The sequence below is a fragment of the Anolis sagrei genome, chromosome 6 (assembly GCF_037176765.1).
Source record: "Anolis sagrei isolate rAnoSag1 chromosome 6, rAnoSag1.mat, whole genome shotgun sequence".
In the NCBI taxonomy this organism is placed as follows: Eukaryota; Metazoa; Chordata; class Lepidosauria; order Squamata; family Dactyloidae; genus Anolis; species Anolis sagrei.
Window position 1 is genome coordinate 93,732,372 of NC_090026.1, and position 16,449 is coordinate 93,748,820.

General features: G+C 38.7%; 1 protein-coding gene across 1 annotated transcript in view; it reads right to left on the bottom strand.

Annotated features, from left to right (window-relative positions):
* Nucleotides 1-16,449, bottom strand: part of DNAH11 (dynein axonemal heavy chain 11) — a 180,998-nt gene that overhangs the window by 74,509 nt on the left and 90,040 nt on the right. Inside the window, exons 46-54 of the mRNA XM_060782106.2 lie at nt 14,396-14,600; nt 11,897-12,062; nt 11,175-11,277; nt 8,988-9,227; nt 7,526-7,687; nt 6,716-6,909; nt 5,720-5,882; nt 3,217-3,340; nt 1,787-1,929 (exon numbers count right to left, since the gene is read on the bottom strand). Of these exons, the coding sequence (XP_060638089.2) occupies nt 1,787-1,929; nt 3,217-3,340; nt 5,720-5,882; nt 6,716-6,909; nt 7,526-7,687; nt 8,988-9,227; nt 11,175-11,277; nt 11,897-12,062; nt 14,396-14,600 (1,500 nt within the window). The remainder of the gene's footprint in view (nt 1-1,786; nt 1,930-3,216; nt 3,341-5,719; nt 5,883-6,715; nt 6,910-7,525; nt 7,688-8,987; nt 9,228-11,174; nt 11,278-11,896; nt 12,063-14,395; nt 14,601-16,449) is intronic.

The following is a 16,449-nucleotide window of genomic DNA, read 5'->3' on the forward strand; positions in this document are numbered from 1 at the left end:
GGGAGTTGCATTTTCAATCACAATTCACACACATGTACATGCATTCAACCTCATGCATCCAAATATTACCATATCCTTTTCTCCCTTCTTGGAGAAGCACCTGCTTAGGCCAGACCCTGCTTCCCTGCACCCTGCCAACACCTAGTTCCAAAACTTCCATAACTTCAAAACATCAAAACACCCCTTTCCCTAAGAACAATGCCAAGGATCAGATCTGTGTTTTCCATACAGCAGAACCTGACTCCCTGCACAAAATCTAAGACTCCAAAAGTGCATTTCTTTCTCTTCCCTTGAGAAAGAAGCTTCAAGGTGACCGGAATAATGCTTTCCCATAGCATATCTGACACTCTCCATAGGTAGACTATCTCTCTTCTTCCCATGGAGCAGAACATAGCGGGTGGAACTGACTCCTGCGTTCTGCCACACTTGAGAATGATTAGACCAAGTCTTTTATAGGAATATTCTGCTGATGTAGTCCCAAAGTTGTAAATTAATGATAGACATCTTCCATCCTGGCTCCATCTCAGTTTCCTGGCCAGATGTTGACTCTTCTTGATTGGTGTTAGCCTAGTCTTGACTTCCTTCTTGACATTGTGAAACATTTCCCTTATCACTGTCCTAGTTCTTATCAGAGTTTACCTTTTCAGTTGTCATTAGCAACTTTTAATTACATTCCAACAAGCAGGTAGTTAGTCATTGCAGGCCTTGGTCTTTTAGAATTGGTGTCTCCAAAATTATTAGCACCACTCTTTCATTTTTCCATTCAACTCCATTCATTCCCACATATATCATTAAATCCACATTTATAAAATCTGCACATTAACTTTCTTGTAACAGAACCACCCAAAGTAAATCAATAGCCTGAATCCTGTTGGTAGTCCCCAACTTAGTGGTTCTCAACCTGTGGGTCCTCAGGTGTTTTGGCCTACAACTCCCAGAAATCCCAGCCAGTTTACCAGCTGTTAGGATTTCTGGAAGTTGAAGGCAAAAACATCTGGAGACCCACAGGTTGAGAACCCCTGCCCTAACTAGAGTAGACTCATTGAATCAATGGGATTAATACAAAAGTTTATTCACCATTGAATAACTGATTTTGTGGTCTAATTTGGTTGGACAACCAATAGGATTCAAACCACAGTCCTCAAATGGGACCGGTGATGTTCTATAGACATTTCTTTTAGTTTTAGAAAATGGCACAGATAGGAGCACAACTTGACCAAAACAATGTTGTAACTTTTGGTATGGGAGACAGTGTATCTATGATAACAATAAGCAAACAAGAGTGTTCATTATAATTGTACAAAAACTTTATTACTGGTAAGACTTTCATCTGAAATATACTGTGCTCCTTTCTGGGAATTAGAGCTCAATAAGTATAGTGACAAAATGGAGATAAAGGAAAACTAAATCTGGAGAGCTAGATCTATAAATCTAGAATGTATGTCAGAAAAGCAAAAGATATTTACCCTAAAACAAAGAAGTTACAGTGTAGAAATGCCTATCCAGAATTTAAAGTTCCAGAAAAATTTGGTCTTGATATAATTAATGTCTGTTTGGTATATGCAGTTCAGCAGCTTGCTGGTGTGTTGAATGCATTATTTAGTGAAACGTGCTAGTGAAACTGTTAGTTTAAAATATTTCAGACCCAAAAAGACAATTCCCAGTGTGCTAGAGACAGAAGGAAGTCTTACATGTTTGTTAATACCTTTAGTGTCCATGCATAAAATAATCCAGCAAGATAAATTTAAATTGACAACTCTATAACTCCAGATATACTGCTTCTTACTTTTAGCTGCAGCCGTACTCGATCCAAAAAGAATCTCCAACAGTTCTCCCTGGAATCAACAAGACCAAGTCCTCGTATTTCGCTCCTAATTCCTGTAATTATGCCATCCATATCTTCATCCGTGAATAGATCTGGAACATCTCCTGCATATGCAAAAACATTCCCCACAATTACGAATTAAATAGAAAAAAAGCCAAAGTCAACTTTATTATTTTGACTGTAAATCTAGTAGATTTGTCATTTGGGCTGATTCTGAATGGCAGAAATTAAGTTTGTCTCTGAGAAACAGTTCTGAGTTAGCACACGCTGCCTTGGCAGTGTTTCATTAACACACTCCAAAATAATATTGCAAAGCGAGCATTCACAGAGTCATAGAGTTGGAAGAGACTGTATGGGCCATCTAGACTAACCCCCTGCCATGCAGAAAATGCACAATCAAAGCATCCTGACAGATGGCCACACAGCCTCTGTTTAAAGGTTTCCAAGGAAGAAGCTTCCACCACACTAAGGCTGAGAGTTCCACAGTTGAACATCTCTCACTGTCAGAGTTGATATTCAGGTGGAATCTCCTTTCCTGTTATTTGAATCCATTTGAACCCAGAAAATAAGCCTGCTCCCTCTTCCTTATGACACCCTTTCACATATTTATACATAGCTATCATGTTTCCCCTCAACCTTCTCTTCTGCAGGCTAAACATACCCAGTTTTTCAAGCCACTCCTCATAGGGCATGGGCTCCAGACCTTTGATTATTTTAGTTGTCCTCCTCTGGCAACTGAAATGATCCCTTATCCCAAATATCAACTAAAAATATAATAACGTCTTTCACAACAATAAACCACAAATTACAGTTGTGGCCACCATTATGTCTTCAAAAATACAGCTTCCTGTAATGGTATCAATGATATTAAAACAAAATTCTCCATTTTATGAGTCTAACAATTGTGGGAGTTAAAGTCCAAAACACCCGAAGGGCCAAAGTTTGCCCATGCCTGGTCTAGCTAATTCACTGTCTATATTTGATTCTCCAATTTATAATATTATTTAATAGATCACTAACAGATAACTAGCTAGCTAGCTAGCTAGATATGTTGATACTGGGTATTCTTTCCCCACCATCCTTGGCTTCCATGTTGGAATCCATCAGTACAACTGGATAAGAAGATGTGAACCAATACAAAAGAACTGAGTTTATACCAATGCTTGATATTGACCTTGATATTAGCTTTTCAGGAAGAACATTGTTTTAAGCAAACTGGGCATGGCACAAAAATAAGCAGGGTGAATATACACTTTTCTCCCAAAGAACGTCCTAGCCTGACCACACTGGAAAACATCTCAAAGACAAATCACCCCCTTTTAAAAGTTCATTGAAACAGCAGATAATTTGTCATTGGGAGGATCTTTTGAGGAATGTGTAGGTCTAATCACCTGATGCCAACAAGTCATTAATCAGCACAAGAAAGCGTTCATCTGGAACTTGAGCATCTGTCAGTATAAACACAGTGGGAACATTCTTGGCTCCTGTCTTGATATACAGATTGGCAAGATCTACCTGTATAAAAAAGAGGCGATTATTCATGTTACATTAAAATGTTGAAACAAGAAGAGGTACAAGAATAAGCCGTGTGAAAGTACATGTCCATTGAGAAAAGCAATTTTGCATCTTCTCTTCTTATTTACTTCTGTAACATGACTCAACGCTCTCCAGAGTATTATTTAAAAGCCTGTGCTTATTTTCTTTCTTTTCTCTTTCTTTTTACAGGTAACAGGGAAAGAGAATGGAGGCCTTATAAGATTACTGAGTGAGAATGAAAAAGCAGTGAACTGACAGAAGGAAAATCTTCCCTGGTATTCAGTAAACTGCGATTTAGTGGCTGCTAAACTGTTCAAGAATTCCTCAGTCTGGGTGGAACCATCTTGAAATGTCTTCAAAGCAATGTATTTGTCATAGCTTGGCTGGAAGAGGATGAGAGGTTTGGTGTAGATCAGCCAGCTGAGGAGGATGATGAGGGGTTTGGGGGTGCAGGGCCTGCAGGGCCTGATGCTCCAGGAGATGCTCAGACAGAGGGGATGTTAGAACAGGATGGTGATTCCCCGGTTGGGAGAACGGAGGGGGATTTGGGTGATTCTCTTTGTGAAAACGAAACTGTTTTACAAACTGACAGGCAGAAAAGGGAGGAAGGGAGGTTAGATAGAGGATCAAGGCTGATTCTGTGGGGGAAAGATTCCAGGTGCAAGCCAGGCTATGGGAAAGTGAGTCCGAGAGAGACCGCTCAAGGCCGAAGGACTGCTTTCATGCATTGCTGTCCTTAATTAGGGAAAGAATAGCTTTTGGTTCTCAGATCAAGCAATGTAGCAGATAGAGCAAGAAACTACTGCCTTGGTAGTAGTTTTGCCTGGTCAAGTTTTGCTTTAAGTCTTTGGGATTTTACCATGAATGCAAGTTCATGTATTGTTCTTTGATTCTTCGATTACTCAAGTTGATGTTTTATTCCTTGTCTTTTGGACTAATCAAGTTCATGATTATACCCTGCTCTTTGGATTTATGTTCATGCTTTAACCTTTGCATTGGAGATTTCTCTCTGGCTTTTGGGACTTCTTTTATCTTACCTATTTGGATTTTTTATTCTTTTACTGTGTGTGCTTTTTCTTGCATATTCATATACAGGGAAAGGACACGCATACATTTAAGGATCATGTGATTAACTGCTAATGTATTGTTTTATATGTTTTAAACTGTTTTAATGTATTTTATAGCTCTATTTATGTATTTGTAATTGTACATGTCTGACGGCTTCATATGGTTGCCTATTTGTAAGCCGCCTTGAGTCCCCTCCGGGGTAGAGAAAGGTGGGGTAGAAATGCTGTAAATAAATAATAAAACCACATTAACGATCACACATACAAACAAACCCTGATGCCATACAGGTTTTTTTCTAAATACAAATCAGATAGACTGGAGTGTCAATAAAAATATGGTCTCCAAAGTTGTGACCTAACTTAATCTGTCTTCAAGGCCTTAACTGAAATTGAATGTATTTTAAGGCTATATGTTATGTCTATGATATGGCATTAAATTTGTGCTGGAAGCTTTAACCCGCCTTGAGTTCCCTTTGAGGTAAGAAAGGCAGGGTATATATAAAGTAAATAAAAAGGTAAACTATAAGTTTTCGCAATCCCTGAGAATGAGGGCCCTTCCACACAGCCATATAACCCAGAATATCAAGGCAGAAAATCCCACAATATCTGCTTTGAACTGGGTAATCTGAGTCCACACTGCCATATATTCCAGTTCAAAGCAGAAAATGTGGTATTTTATTTAGCTGTGTGGAAGGGGCCTGAGTGAGACAGAGGGATTTGGATGTACAGCAGTCCCCAAGTAGTGAACAATATAGGTTCTGTAAGTTTGTTATTAAATTGTATTTGTTTGTAAGTCAGAATAGACACATTTTTAAGGGTAACTCTTTTCAAATATCTATCTATCTTTAGATAGTATAGGGAAGGTTAACACCTCTGTGGTGTAGTTTTGCTTTCTGTGCCCCTGTTCAGGAGATTTCACTTCACTTTCTGGTCCTTCAATAATTGAATTTTGAACATTTTGGCTTGTTGTGGAAACAATGATTGGTGAGAAAGCTTCAGTTGAGACACCTTTTCCCCATGCTAACTTTTTCAGGTGTGAATTTCCTTTCCAAGGGGTAGATTTCTCTCACTCCCTGAGTAATTTGTAAGTTTGATGTTTGTAACTCGGGGCGGGGATAGCCTCTAGTTTCCCAAAAGTGAAGGTGAATGTTCTGGTGGAGCAAACCAAAAGACAAAAGTGATACCTCCCTTCTTTCTGCACGCAAAGGATGCAAACCATATTTATTTCATTCCAAACAGCATCATTCCAAACACAGCCATCTTTTAGCCAACTGTACAATAATGTGTTTACCCTTAGATCTTGAACTGAGTAATCTTTCTTCAAGGTAATCTGAAATACTTCAAGAGAGCCAATGTATGCAGCCAGTCTTGACAAGCTTTGTTTCCCACTGCCACCAACCCCAATCAAAAGTCCATAACCACGGGGTGACTCCAAGATTCGACTGATACGACACCTGATAATGAAAAAGAGGACACAATGTACAGCTTCAGAGAAAGACAGCAAAATAATAATCTAAACAATGTTTTGTTGCAGTCTTCATTCCTGATTTATTGTGACCTAAAGGCAAACCTCTCAAGACTCTTTCAGTGGGATTTCCATTGCTAAGTGTGTGTGTGACTTGCCTAAAGTTACCGAGAGAGTTGAAATGGCTGAGCAAGGATTCAAACTCTGGTCGCTTATACTTGAAGTTCAACATTCAAACCACTATACCATTGGTTCTCAACCTCTAGGTCCCCAGATGTTCTGGGAGTTGTAGGCCGAAACATCTGGGAACCACAGGTTGAGAACCACTGCACTATACCATGCTGGCTCTCACCCTTGAATAGAAATATAAAGCACTATTACAAGAAAAGTTACTTCTTAACAACTCCGAGTATCTCTCAGCCAAAATGGCCATTGGCCATGATGGTTGGACCATTCTATGAGCCTATAATTATATTAATTATAATTTGGATACATCACCCTCATAACAGGTGGAAAACTGATCAACTTCTTGCAGAGATGGAAAGGAAACTAGTGTTTCTATTTCTGTATTGCAAATGGGCGTATCAATCTAACATATGGAACCATCTGGTGAGTTTATGCATGTGTCATGATTTGAATCGGGGATTTGTAGTGTCACATATCATTCTCTAAATACATGGTGCACAAAGAATCCTGCATAAAAGTGGTACTTTTTACCTTGGTCCTTTATTTACTTATGAAAATATATGGTTCCAAAACAAATGTGTAATATGTACAACTATGTGGAGCTCTTATCCAAGTCACGCTGAGACATCTACTTACACATGTTGTATGGCATCTTCAAATAAAACTAAGTTCATAGATGCATTCAGTTCATTGTAATTTTCTTGAGTTTCCATAAGTATCTTTCTGAGCACTTCCCAATCTTTCACAGGCATGTAATGAGGGTCCGTTACACCATTTGCAAAATGACAGTAAATAAGTGGTTGCTGGAGAAGAATTTGATCTTCCACATCCTGGAAAGTTGGCAATGTAAAAAAAACAAAACAAAACAAACAAAAAAAAACCTAGAAATTAAACTACATGATATATATACTTGGAAATACATACTATTTATCTTAGATATACTGTCAATGATGTTTACATGGCTAGGTTTGGTGGTTGCTAAGTGAATTCCTGAGATATAGGATGGTTTTCATGTGAACTATAGTCTATCAATGGAAGCATATTTGTAGAAAGTCAATTGTTCATCATTTTTTATTCCCTCACAAACTCAATGGGCTACTTCCAAGCCCAGGTCAATTCTGATTTGGAACAAAAAATGTTGCATGAAGATAACATTATGAAGAAGCATTAATAAAAGGTTTCCTCTGATTATGGGAATGTATGGGAGAGGGTCACTTGCAGTGACAAAACTGTGGATGGGTGAAATCCCCCTTCAAGTAAAGTCAGCACATGCCTCCCAAATCAGCGGACCTGGCTTCTGGTATTTTAGTCTGAAAAGTTCAGATTAGTTCTGAAATGTTCACTGTACAACCTGGAGCACATTTACCATCTGATTGACATGAGAACCACCAGCCTCAATGCCCTTATTCCTTTATGTGTAAGTGCCCTACTGATCTACAACTCTACCTCAAAGTATCTGTGTGCAGTGTCAATCAACTTTTTATGAAAGAGGGTACAGTCTTTTTCTTCCACCAATTTATCACCATAGACACGCGAAGACTCATGAAGCCACAGACGTATAAGATCATTAGGATGTTTCAGGCATTCTTGTTTAGCAAACAAAATTCCCTATAAATGAATCAAAAAGAATACTTAAAAATAAATTTAAAAGGTCATTATAGCACAATTCATGAGGACTGGACTTAGAATAAAGACAGAGATGGCCTCAGGATCCATCTTTTATGAGAAGGGACCTGCTCACAGAAAATTAATTTGTCTAACTTACACTGTCCTGCAATACAAGATTAGTACAGGTAAAGGTTTCCCCTGACTAGTTGTGTCCGTCTCTGAGGGGTGGTGCTCATTTCCATTTTTAAGCTGAAGAGCCAGCATTGTCTGTAGACATCGCCAAGGTCATGTGGCCAGCATGACTGCATGGAGGGCCTTTACCTTCCTGCAGAAGCGGTAACCTATTGATCTACTCACATTTGCATTTTTTCGAACTGCTAGGTTGGCAGGAGCTGGGCCTAACAGTCGGAGCTCACCCCACTCCCCAGATTTGAACTGCCAACCTTTCAATCAGCAAGTTCAGCAGCTCAGTGGTTTAATCAACTGTGCCACCAGGGGGGGCCTATAAAACAATATTATAATCCTTCAATTGTTTTGCAACATTTTTGGGCTGGGAAATTTATCTCCAGCATTGCAGATGAATACATGGTTTGCACCCAAATCAAAGTGCATGGGATACTACTGAGAATTTCTAAAATGAAATGTGTCAGGGTTAAAAAACATACCTTTAGATTGCTAAGCATTCTTGTACAAGTCCCAAGCATGTTGGGAATGATTGTTCTGCAGTGAAAGAAAGTTACTTTGCATATGATATTCCCTCCCCTGCTCCCCCCATCCACATTAGTCAGTATTGCTAGGGCTGAGATAGAACACTGACAAATTGGCTCTGAAAAGTTGAAGGCTAAAATGAAGTTTTGATATTATACTTTACTGTTATAATGCAACATAATACAGGATTTTGTGGTCAATTATATGCTCTTCATTTTCCTTCTGCCTCGTTAAAAGTGCTGGATATCACGAAAGCTTATTCAAAACCCTAATTTTTAAGCTAAATCATGGGTTATGCATCCCCTTTTCACTGCTTAAGCAGCACTGCTTTAAAAAAAGCAATACTCATCAAGGTCATGAGGTGAAGAAGAAGCTTTCTGCCTACTCTAGGATGTCCAGAGTTGCCTTAATAACTGTGTCATGCCTTCCCCATCCAAAAGGGTACATCAATTTAAGAGCACATACATATACACACAGACTCAGATAGAAATTTCTTTCTGTAGATAAAATGTTTATTAGTTTCAATACTAAACTTTGCTATCCCGACTCCCAGTTTATTAGCTAGCTTAAATTTTTGGAAGCAACACAAAACCTGGAAGATGTTGGAGAGGTCTCGAAGGTTGAAAATATAATGGAATTTAACAGCTGTGGGAAGAAAATTCTGAACCATTATCTGGTGAAGCCATATTGCTGCTTGAATCATGGCAGGCCCATGTTTTAGCACTGATGGATTAAAGCCTTGACGTTGAAAATGGAAGTCAAAGATCTTGCTATAGATGGTATTCAGAGCATCAGCAGATGGGAAATTCATTGCAAACACTGCAAAATGCCTCTGAGACATAAAGGAAAATAATTTTAGCATTGATAACGTATTATTACTGTAGTAATACATAGTTATCAAAGATAAACATACAATGAATAAACAGCAATGTGAGTAAAGGTAAATAACACACACAGCATCAGTATTCTCAAGTCTTTTACTATTTTTTCCAAATTTGTGTAAGATCAAGAAACAGCAAACACATTTCTACACAAAAACTAGACAGTTTGAGTAAGGTCTACCCAGTCTGGAACCAGAGCCAAAACTCAGCCTTGTGTCTTTGCTGCACGAGTCAGATTATGAAAGTCAAGATCCAAAAGTCTGCTCTTGACTGACTTGTTGGCTTCCACTTTTGGAAGCATTTAGAGTGCTTCCAAAGAAAGCCTAATTGCTTCAATCTTTCTGAGAACCAAAGAGTGCCATTCTGAAATAAAATGATCTGATAATAGAGAGGGAATATAGCTATCAGGGTTTGGTTGAAATTGAAAGACCACAAAAGTTCTTTGTCTCAGACTGAAATGCTTGTGTACATTATTTTTAGAGGGAAATGTTATCCTAAGTTGTTATCTACACGCATAAGCAGATACAAGACCTTCATTTCCATTCACCAGTTTCACTCAGGAATCCCACTCAACTGAAAAAAAAATGAAAAAGATCTAACTGATATTGCTGGCACAAAATAAGAATTACAGATTCAGTTTGTCTGCTGTAATTGGCCAAATTAACTCATTTTTTCCATGGCTAACATCTCACCCATGGCTTGTATTGTTTTGCTGAGTTTTTCATTTTGAGCTATGCTGTTACTGCAATATTCTGTGTCCAGGGCCACCTCATCTGATGGTTTGGCCTCCAACTAAGGCCAACGCCTAGCCTTAGGGTCCTTGAAAGATCACAAGAGTTCTTTGTCAAATTTAAATTCTTGCGTATATAATTTTCCAGAGGGCAATGTTATCTTAAATTGTTATCTAGATCAGTGCTTCTTAAATTTTTCCACTCGCAACCCCCTTTCTTTGGCCTGAGAAATGTATATGTGACCCCAGGTATATAAGGTAAGAATAAAAATAAAATATTTACTGATAACAGATTATAATTTGCAAGGCTTGCTAAACAGGCTGATTTTCCTTTTTATAAAGCTGAAGCATTGTCTGCCTAGTCCACTGAAAACATTGTGCAATGGAGTTGTGTAAATGTCTAAAATAGCCACTAGGTTGCATCTGAAAACATTCTACTGTTGTCAAATTTTTCGAGACACTAACATTGAGTTAAGGAGATCCTGTTTGTGACCCACAGTTGAAGAAGCAGTGATCTAGATGCATAGGTAAAAGCAACTCCTTTATTTCCACCAGTTTCACTCTGAAAAAGATCTAACTGATATAGAGGAGTTGAACTTGTTTTTTTTTTTTTTTACAGCTGCACCTGGTCAAATGGTTTTATGGACGTATAATGGAATGCATGAGTGAGAAAATCTGTAAGGTTGTCTATTGTATGATTTAAAAAGCCTGTAGTCAGATTAAATAGAGATCCTGGGATGCATGGAAAATAAGACTACTTCATTTCTATACTCTCCCCCTGGAAGTAAGAGGGACAATTAATGGCTACACTTTCAACATTACAGAATATGTTCTTGCAATTATTTATCTCAGGTTTATGCAGGACAGAACATAGTTTCTTCAGAAAATTTTTTAAAATATAATCGAGAATTAGAAAGTGTGTCAGTTTTGTGCACTTCAGACACCACCAAATTTAGAAAGACACAACATCATGAACTATAAATCATGATTTTACATAACAATCTAAATCCTTAGTAGTATTACTGTCAATTTTATGCATGCATCACAAAGCACTTGTCTAAACCATTTGACAAATCTACTGCAATGAGAGAATAGTCTTTTATCACTGATTATATAACTGTAACATAGAGATATTTGGGTTACTGCGAGATGGCATTTGGAAACTTACTTGAAGTCGGGGGTTGATGGTGAAGCTGCCAACTGTTGGGTTCATACAGGCAACATACTGGCAATTATGGATTTCTTTTAGAGTTGATGTCTGTCTATCATACCTAGGGAGACAGTTTTTTTCCCCAAGACATTATTGCAGATAGCGTTATGGTTGTGATGATCACAACACTTATATATCTAGTTGACCTCAGGCAATAGATGCAACATCCAACCTCAAATACAGTGAAAGCATAGAATCACAGAGTTGGAAGAGACCTCATGGGCCATCCAGTCCAACCCCCTGCCAAGAAGCAGGAAAATTGCATTCAAAGCACCCCCGGCAGATGGCCATCCAGCCTCTGCTTAAAAACCTCCAAAGAAGGAACCTCCACCATACTCTGGGGTAGAGAGTTCCACTGCTAAACAGCTCTCACAGTCAGGAAGTTCTTCCTAATGTTCAGATGGAATCTCCTTTCTTATAGTTTGAAGCCATTGCTCTGAGTTCTAGTCAAAGAACTTGGAGCAAAGCAAAGCCAGAAATGATGTTTAATTCCCATAAATAAAATATTGTCATAGGATAAATTGAGAATTATCCAGACAAATGGATAACTTGGAAAAAATATCAGTCATTTCAAATGCACATTAACATCTTGCCAGAAGTATTAAAACAAGTACTTTTAAATACACTTCCATAATAAAAAGCTCAGATTCAACTGTGACACAACAAGAAAAATCACTTACCAATGTCCATAATCTATATGCTGACGAATCAGTGTGTGAGGCTGAACTGTTCCATAAGCATCCACTTCTGGCAAATTCATATCATCAATAAAATAAACTAGTTTCTTGTTTCCCACTGGACCATAGTTACGACCCGCTTTTTTCTCCAGGGCTTTCTCAAGAATTCCTGAAATGCATTCGTTAATATTTGTTCATGATTACGCATTATCATGGAGAAACACTGCAAAGACTTCTAATTTCATAGAGTTGTATTTAAGCCTCATTGAAATAAAATGTCTGATGGATTGTTCTCCAAGATGGTTTACAGCTGTGGTTCTCAACTTGTGGGTCCTCAGATGTCTTGGCTTACAAATCCCAGCCAGTTTACCAGCTGTTAGGATTTCTGGGAGTTGAAGGCCAAACATCTAGAGACTCAGAGGTTGGGAACCACTGGTTTAGAGTTTAGGAAGGGAGAACTTTGGAGATCTTAATTTCCCAGTCTTTCTAATGAAAGAATTATCAAAATTATTTAGCTCCTAATTGTAAGGGCTGCTTTAAACTTTATTTTTTCTTCTCTCCTTGGTTCACTCGAAAATAAATAACATTGTATAATACAATCTCTGATTGAAATCAGGGCAATGATTTTCTTAGAGAGGAACATTTCATAAGCTTTATACAGAGTTATCGTTGTCCTAATGCTAAAATTGGGTACATGATGTTTTAATACATAGCATACTTATTGTGCTGTAATAATCTTATTAAAACAGCAGGTAAATCAAGTGAGTTCACTGACCTTACTGGCAGGTTTTACTGTATTAAAGCCTGAATTATAGTTCTCAAAAATGGTATTAACCTGTTTGCACTGCTTGCTGCGGCAACGCTTTTTAGCTTTGCCCAATGGGTGTAATATTGGGAATAAAAAGATACAGGAGAAGCTTTTTAAATATATACATGAACTATATGAAGGCGTAAGGTGAACAATATCTCTGTCAGAAGAATTCATTTTCACTTTTCTGACTCTGAAGATCTTTAGAAGTTATTGCACACATTTAATCCTTTGAAATAATTTCTAAGTAGTTTCAGAGTGGATATAGGCAGGAAAAGAGATGTATACAGTGGACCCTCTGGACTTGTGGGATCCAGATCTGTGACTTCCATCAAATGCAGATTGCCACTGCCTTTACATGTGAATGCAGACATACTGAAGTGTCCACACACACGTCACTTCCAGTAAACAATATGGGATGTGATCATCCACTTTTTGGGCACCTGAGGGGGGTCCTGGAATGCAACCCTCACTGATCTCGAGGCCCCATCATACATATCTTCAGAATGTGTGAAATAAACTGATTAATACGTTTATTTATTATATGCAAATAAAAATAATGTATACAAAGAAGGCATTGGTGCAATTCAACACCCAGTACTCTGTTAGGGAGGTATATGGGGCAGCTCCCAGTGTTCGCTCCAATCATAACAGACACTTACTAATCACAACAACGGTCCATGCTGGGGACATCTGGAACTAGGGAAACCAATGGACCCTTTCCTCATCTATACATCAGACACAAAATTTGCAATGGTGCCACTGGTGGGGGATCTGACCTGGATTCTAAGGATTACAGTGTTCCCTTACTTATTGTGGGGGTTCCGTTCCAGGACCACCCGCAATGTGAAAATCCGTGAAGTAGGGATGCCATATTAATTTTAATATTTATACATTATTTTATGTATTATTTTCTTACCTGTGCTTCCTTAACCACCTCCTGGACCATCCCAAGGGCGCCTGCCTGCCTCCCTGGCCTCCACAGACCCCTGCAGAGCCTCTGGAGTCACATAGGCAGCAGCAGGCCAGGGAGGCAAGCTTTCCCCGTCGCACCTCAGGCCGCTGCACTTCCAGGGTCTGTGGAGACCAGAGAGGCAGGCCTTCCCCACTGCACCTCAGGCCACCATACTTATGGGGTCCCTGGCCTCTACTGGATGTAATATTTTATATTTATATTTTCAAAAAACCCCAAAACAGCGAGTCCGCTAAAAGCAAACAGCGAAGTAGCGAGGCAACATGTAATGTACACATATCAAATGCAAGGCTCATGGGCCAAATTTGGCCTGCCATGTCATTTCATGTAGCTTACAAGACTTTCCATGCAAGGGCAACACTGTATACAGTCTTACAATTGCTAATGGCCTTTTGAAGACAACCATAAGGTTAAGTGAAAATGGGTTTCACACCCCTGGACAAACAGTTCATGTGTATCCCCTAATCCATTGTTGACTTTTAAACTGCAAAAAATTCTATGCTCAAAATGTTGGATAGGAATAGAGGGATGTGGCTGAACTGGAGCCTGTATTAATGTGAATGAAATAATCAACCTTCAGAAAAAAATATAAAATGGTTATTTGGAAAATACATGTTTATATTGCTATGAATTCTAGCATGAAATGTTAGTGAATTCTACCTAATCAGCAAGTTGATTTCGAAACATTTTCTTCATATAATGGGAACTGTGAATAACTTACTCTGCAGAGCTGCTGATGTAGTGTAATAGTTGAAGGGGACTCTGGATACCAAGAAATCCTCAGACAGGCCAGCAAGGCATTCTCCGATTAACACTGTTTTCCCCACTCCAGCATTTCCAACAAGCATCACAGGCTTGTTTTTTTTCAAGAGCAAATCCAGAAAGTATCTTAAGCGTGTAGTCTCAGATGTGTGAACAAGGACAGACTGAACCATCAAAGTACAAAAGAAGACATTGGATATTAATATGATTTATGCTAACATGCAACTGACATCACTTAACAACAATATTGTGAAAAAGAGAACTTATTTCTTTTATGAAATACGCTGCTGCACATGCATTTTGCTGTGTACATGAACACTCTGCTGTATATGTAAAGCATTTCTAGACACAGGGTCAACTATATTCATTTCACTAAAAAAATAAGTATATGCACAAATCAATCTGAATGCACAAATCTTGATTTGAGGAAAAGGAGGACAAAAACTCATGGACAATTAGCTTCTTATTGGGAACATAAGAAAGGAAGTCAATATTCCCTCACTTAGACGTGTGGGGCTCATCAAGTATCTAGCTACAGGATGCTAATTTCATTAGAACATGATAAAAGATTAGAAACAGTGTGAAACAAAACAACCAAAGATTTTAAAAGTCAATGTGTTGTCGAAGGCTTTCATGGCCGGAATCACTGGGTTGCTGTGAGTTTTCTGGGCTGTATGGCCACGTTCCAGAAGCATTCTCTCCTGATGTTTCACCTACATTTATGGCAGGCATCCTCAGAGGTTGAGGTCTGTTGGAAAACAGGCAAGTGGGGTTTACATATTTGTGGGATGTCCAGGGTGGGAGAAAGAACTCTTGTCTGCTTGAGGCAAGTGTGAATGTTGCAACTGGCCACCTTGATTAGCATTGAAAGGCCTTTCAGCTTCAAAGCCTGGTTACTTCCTGCCTGGGGGAATCCTTTGTTGGGAAGTGTTAGCTGGCTCTGATTGTTTCCTGTCTGGAATGACCCTGTTTTCTGAGTGTTATTCTTTATCTACTGTCCTAGTTTTGGAGTTTTTTAAGACTGGTAACCAATTTTTATTCATTTTTATGTTTTCCTCCTTTTTGTTGGATTGTCCACATGCTTGTGGATTTCAATGGCTTCTCTGATACATGGTAGTTGTTAGAGTGGTCCAGCATTTCTGTGTGCTCAAATAATATGCTGTGTCCAGGTTGGTTCATCAAGTACTCTGCTATGGCTGACTCCTCAGGTTGAATTAGTCTGTGGTGCCTTTCATGTTCTTTGATTCATGTTTGGGCAATGCTGTGTTTGGTGGTCCCTATGTAGACTTGTCCACAGCTACATGGTATATGGTAGACTCCTGAAGAGGTGAGGGGATCCCTCTTGTCCTTTGCTGAATGTCACATTTGTTGGGTTTTCCTAGTGAGTCTGTAGGTAGTTGTGTTTCTTGATCAGCTTCCCTATGCCGTCAGTGGTTCCCTTGATGCTTGGTAAGAACACTTTTCTGCTGGGTGGATCTTTGTCTTTGGTCTTGTGGCTTGTTCTTGCCCTTGTAGTTTAGGTGATGGTTGGAGTTTTTATTTAAAAAGTCAACTCCCAGTATCTCCCAGTCTGGATGATCACTGGCCAATATATCTGGGAGATTCTAGGAGTTGTAATATAAAAGGAAACTTTATAAAACTAACTGATAATGCCAAAAATATAAATTTAACTTATGGTGCCAGAAAAATAGGTCCACTGAATCAATTGAATTTATATAAATATTGATTTACCATCCAGTATCTGATACAATGGGTTTGCAGTAGCTGGGACTAGGAATTGGATTTAGCTCTCATAAATGTAACTGCTATATGTGAACACAAACATTGTGAAATGAAGGTTGTAGAATTGAACTAAATGCTCATTTTAGAAGCAGGATTTTGGCACTTAATACTTTCCTTAATATCTCACCACCACTTTTTATGTCATTTTGGCAAACACAACGGCATTGGCATTCTCCACTGCCATATTCTCAGTGCTTCTGAGTTAGGAAGTTCCAGAGTGAAAAGCCCACA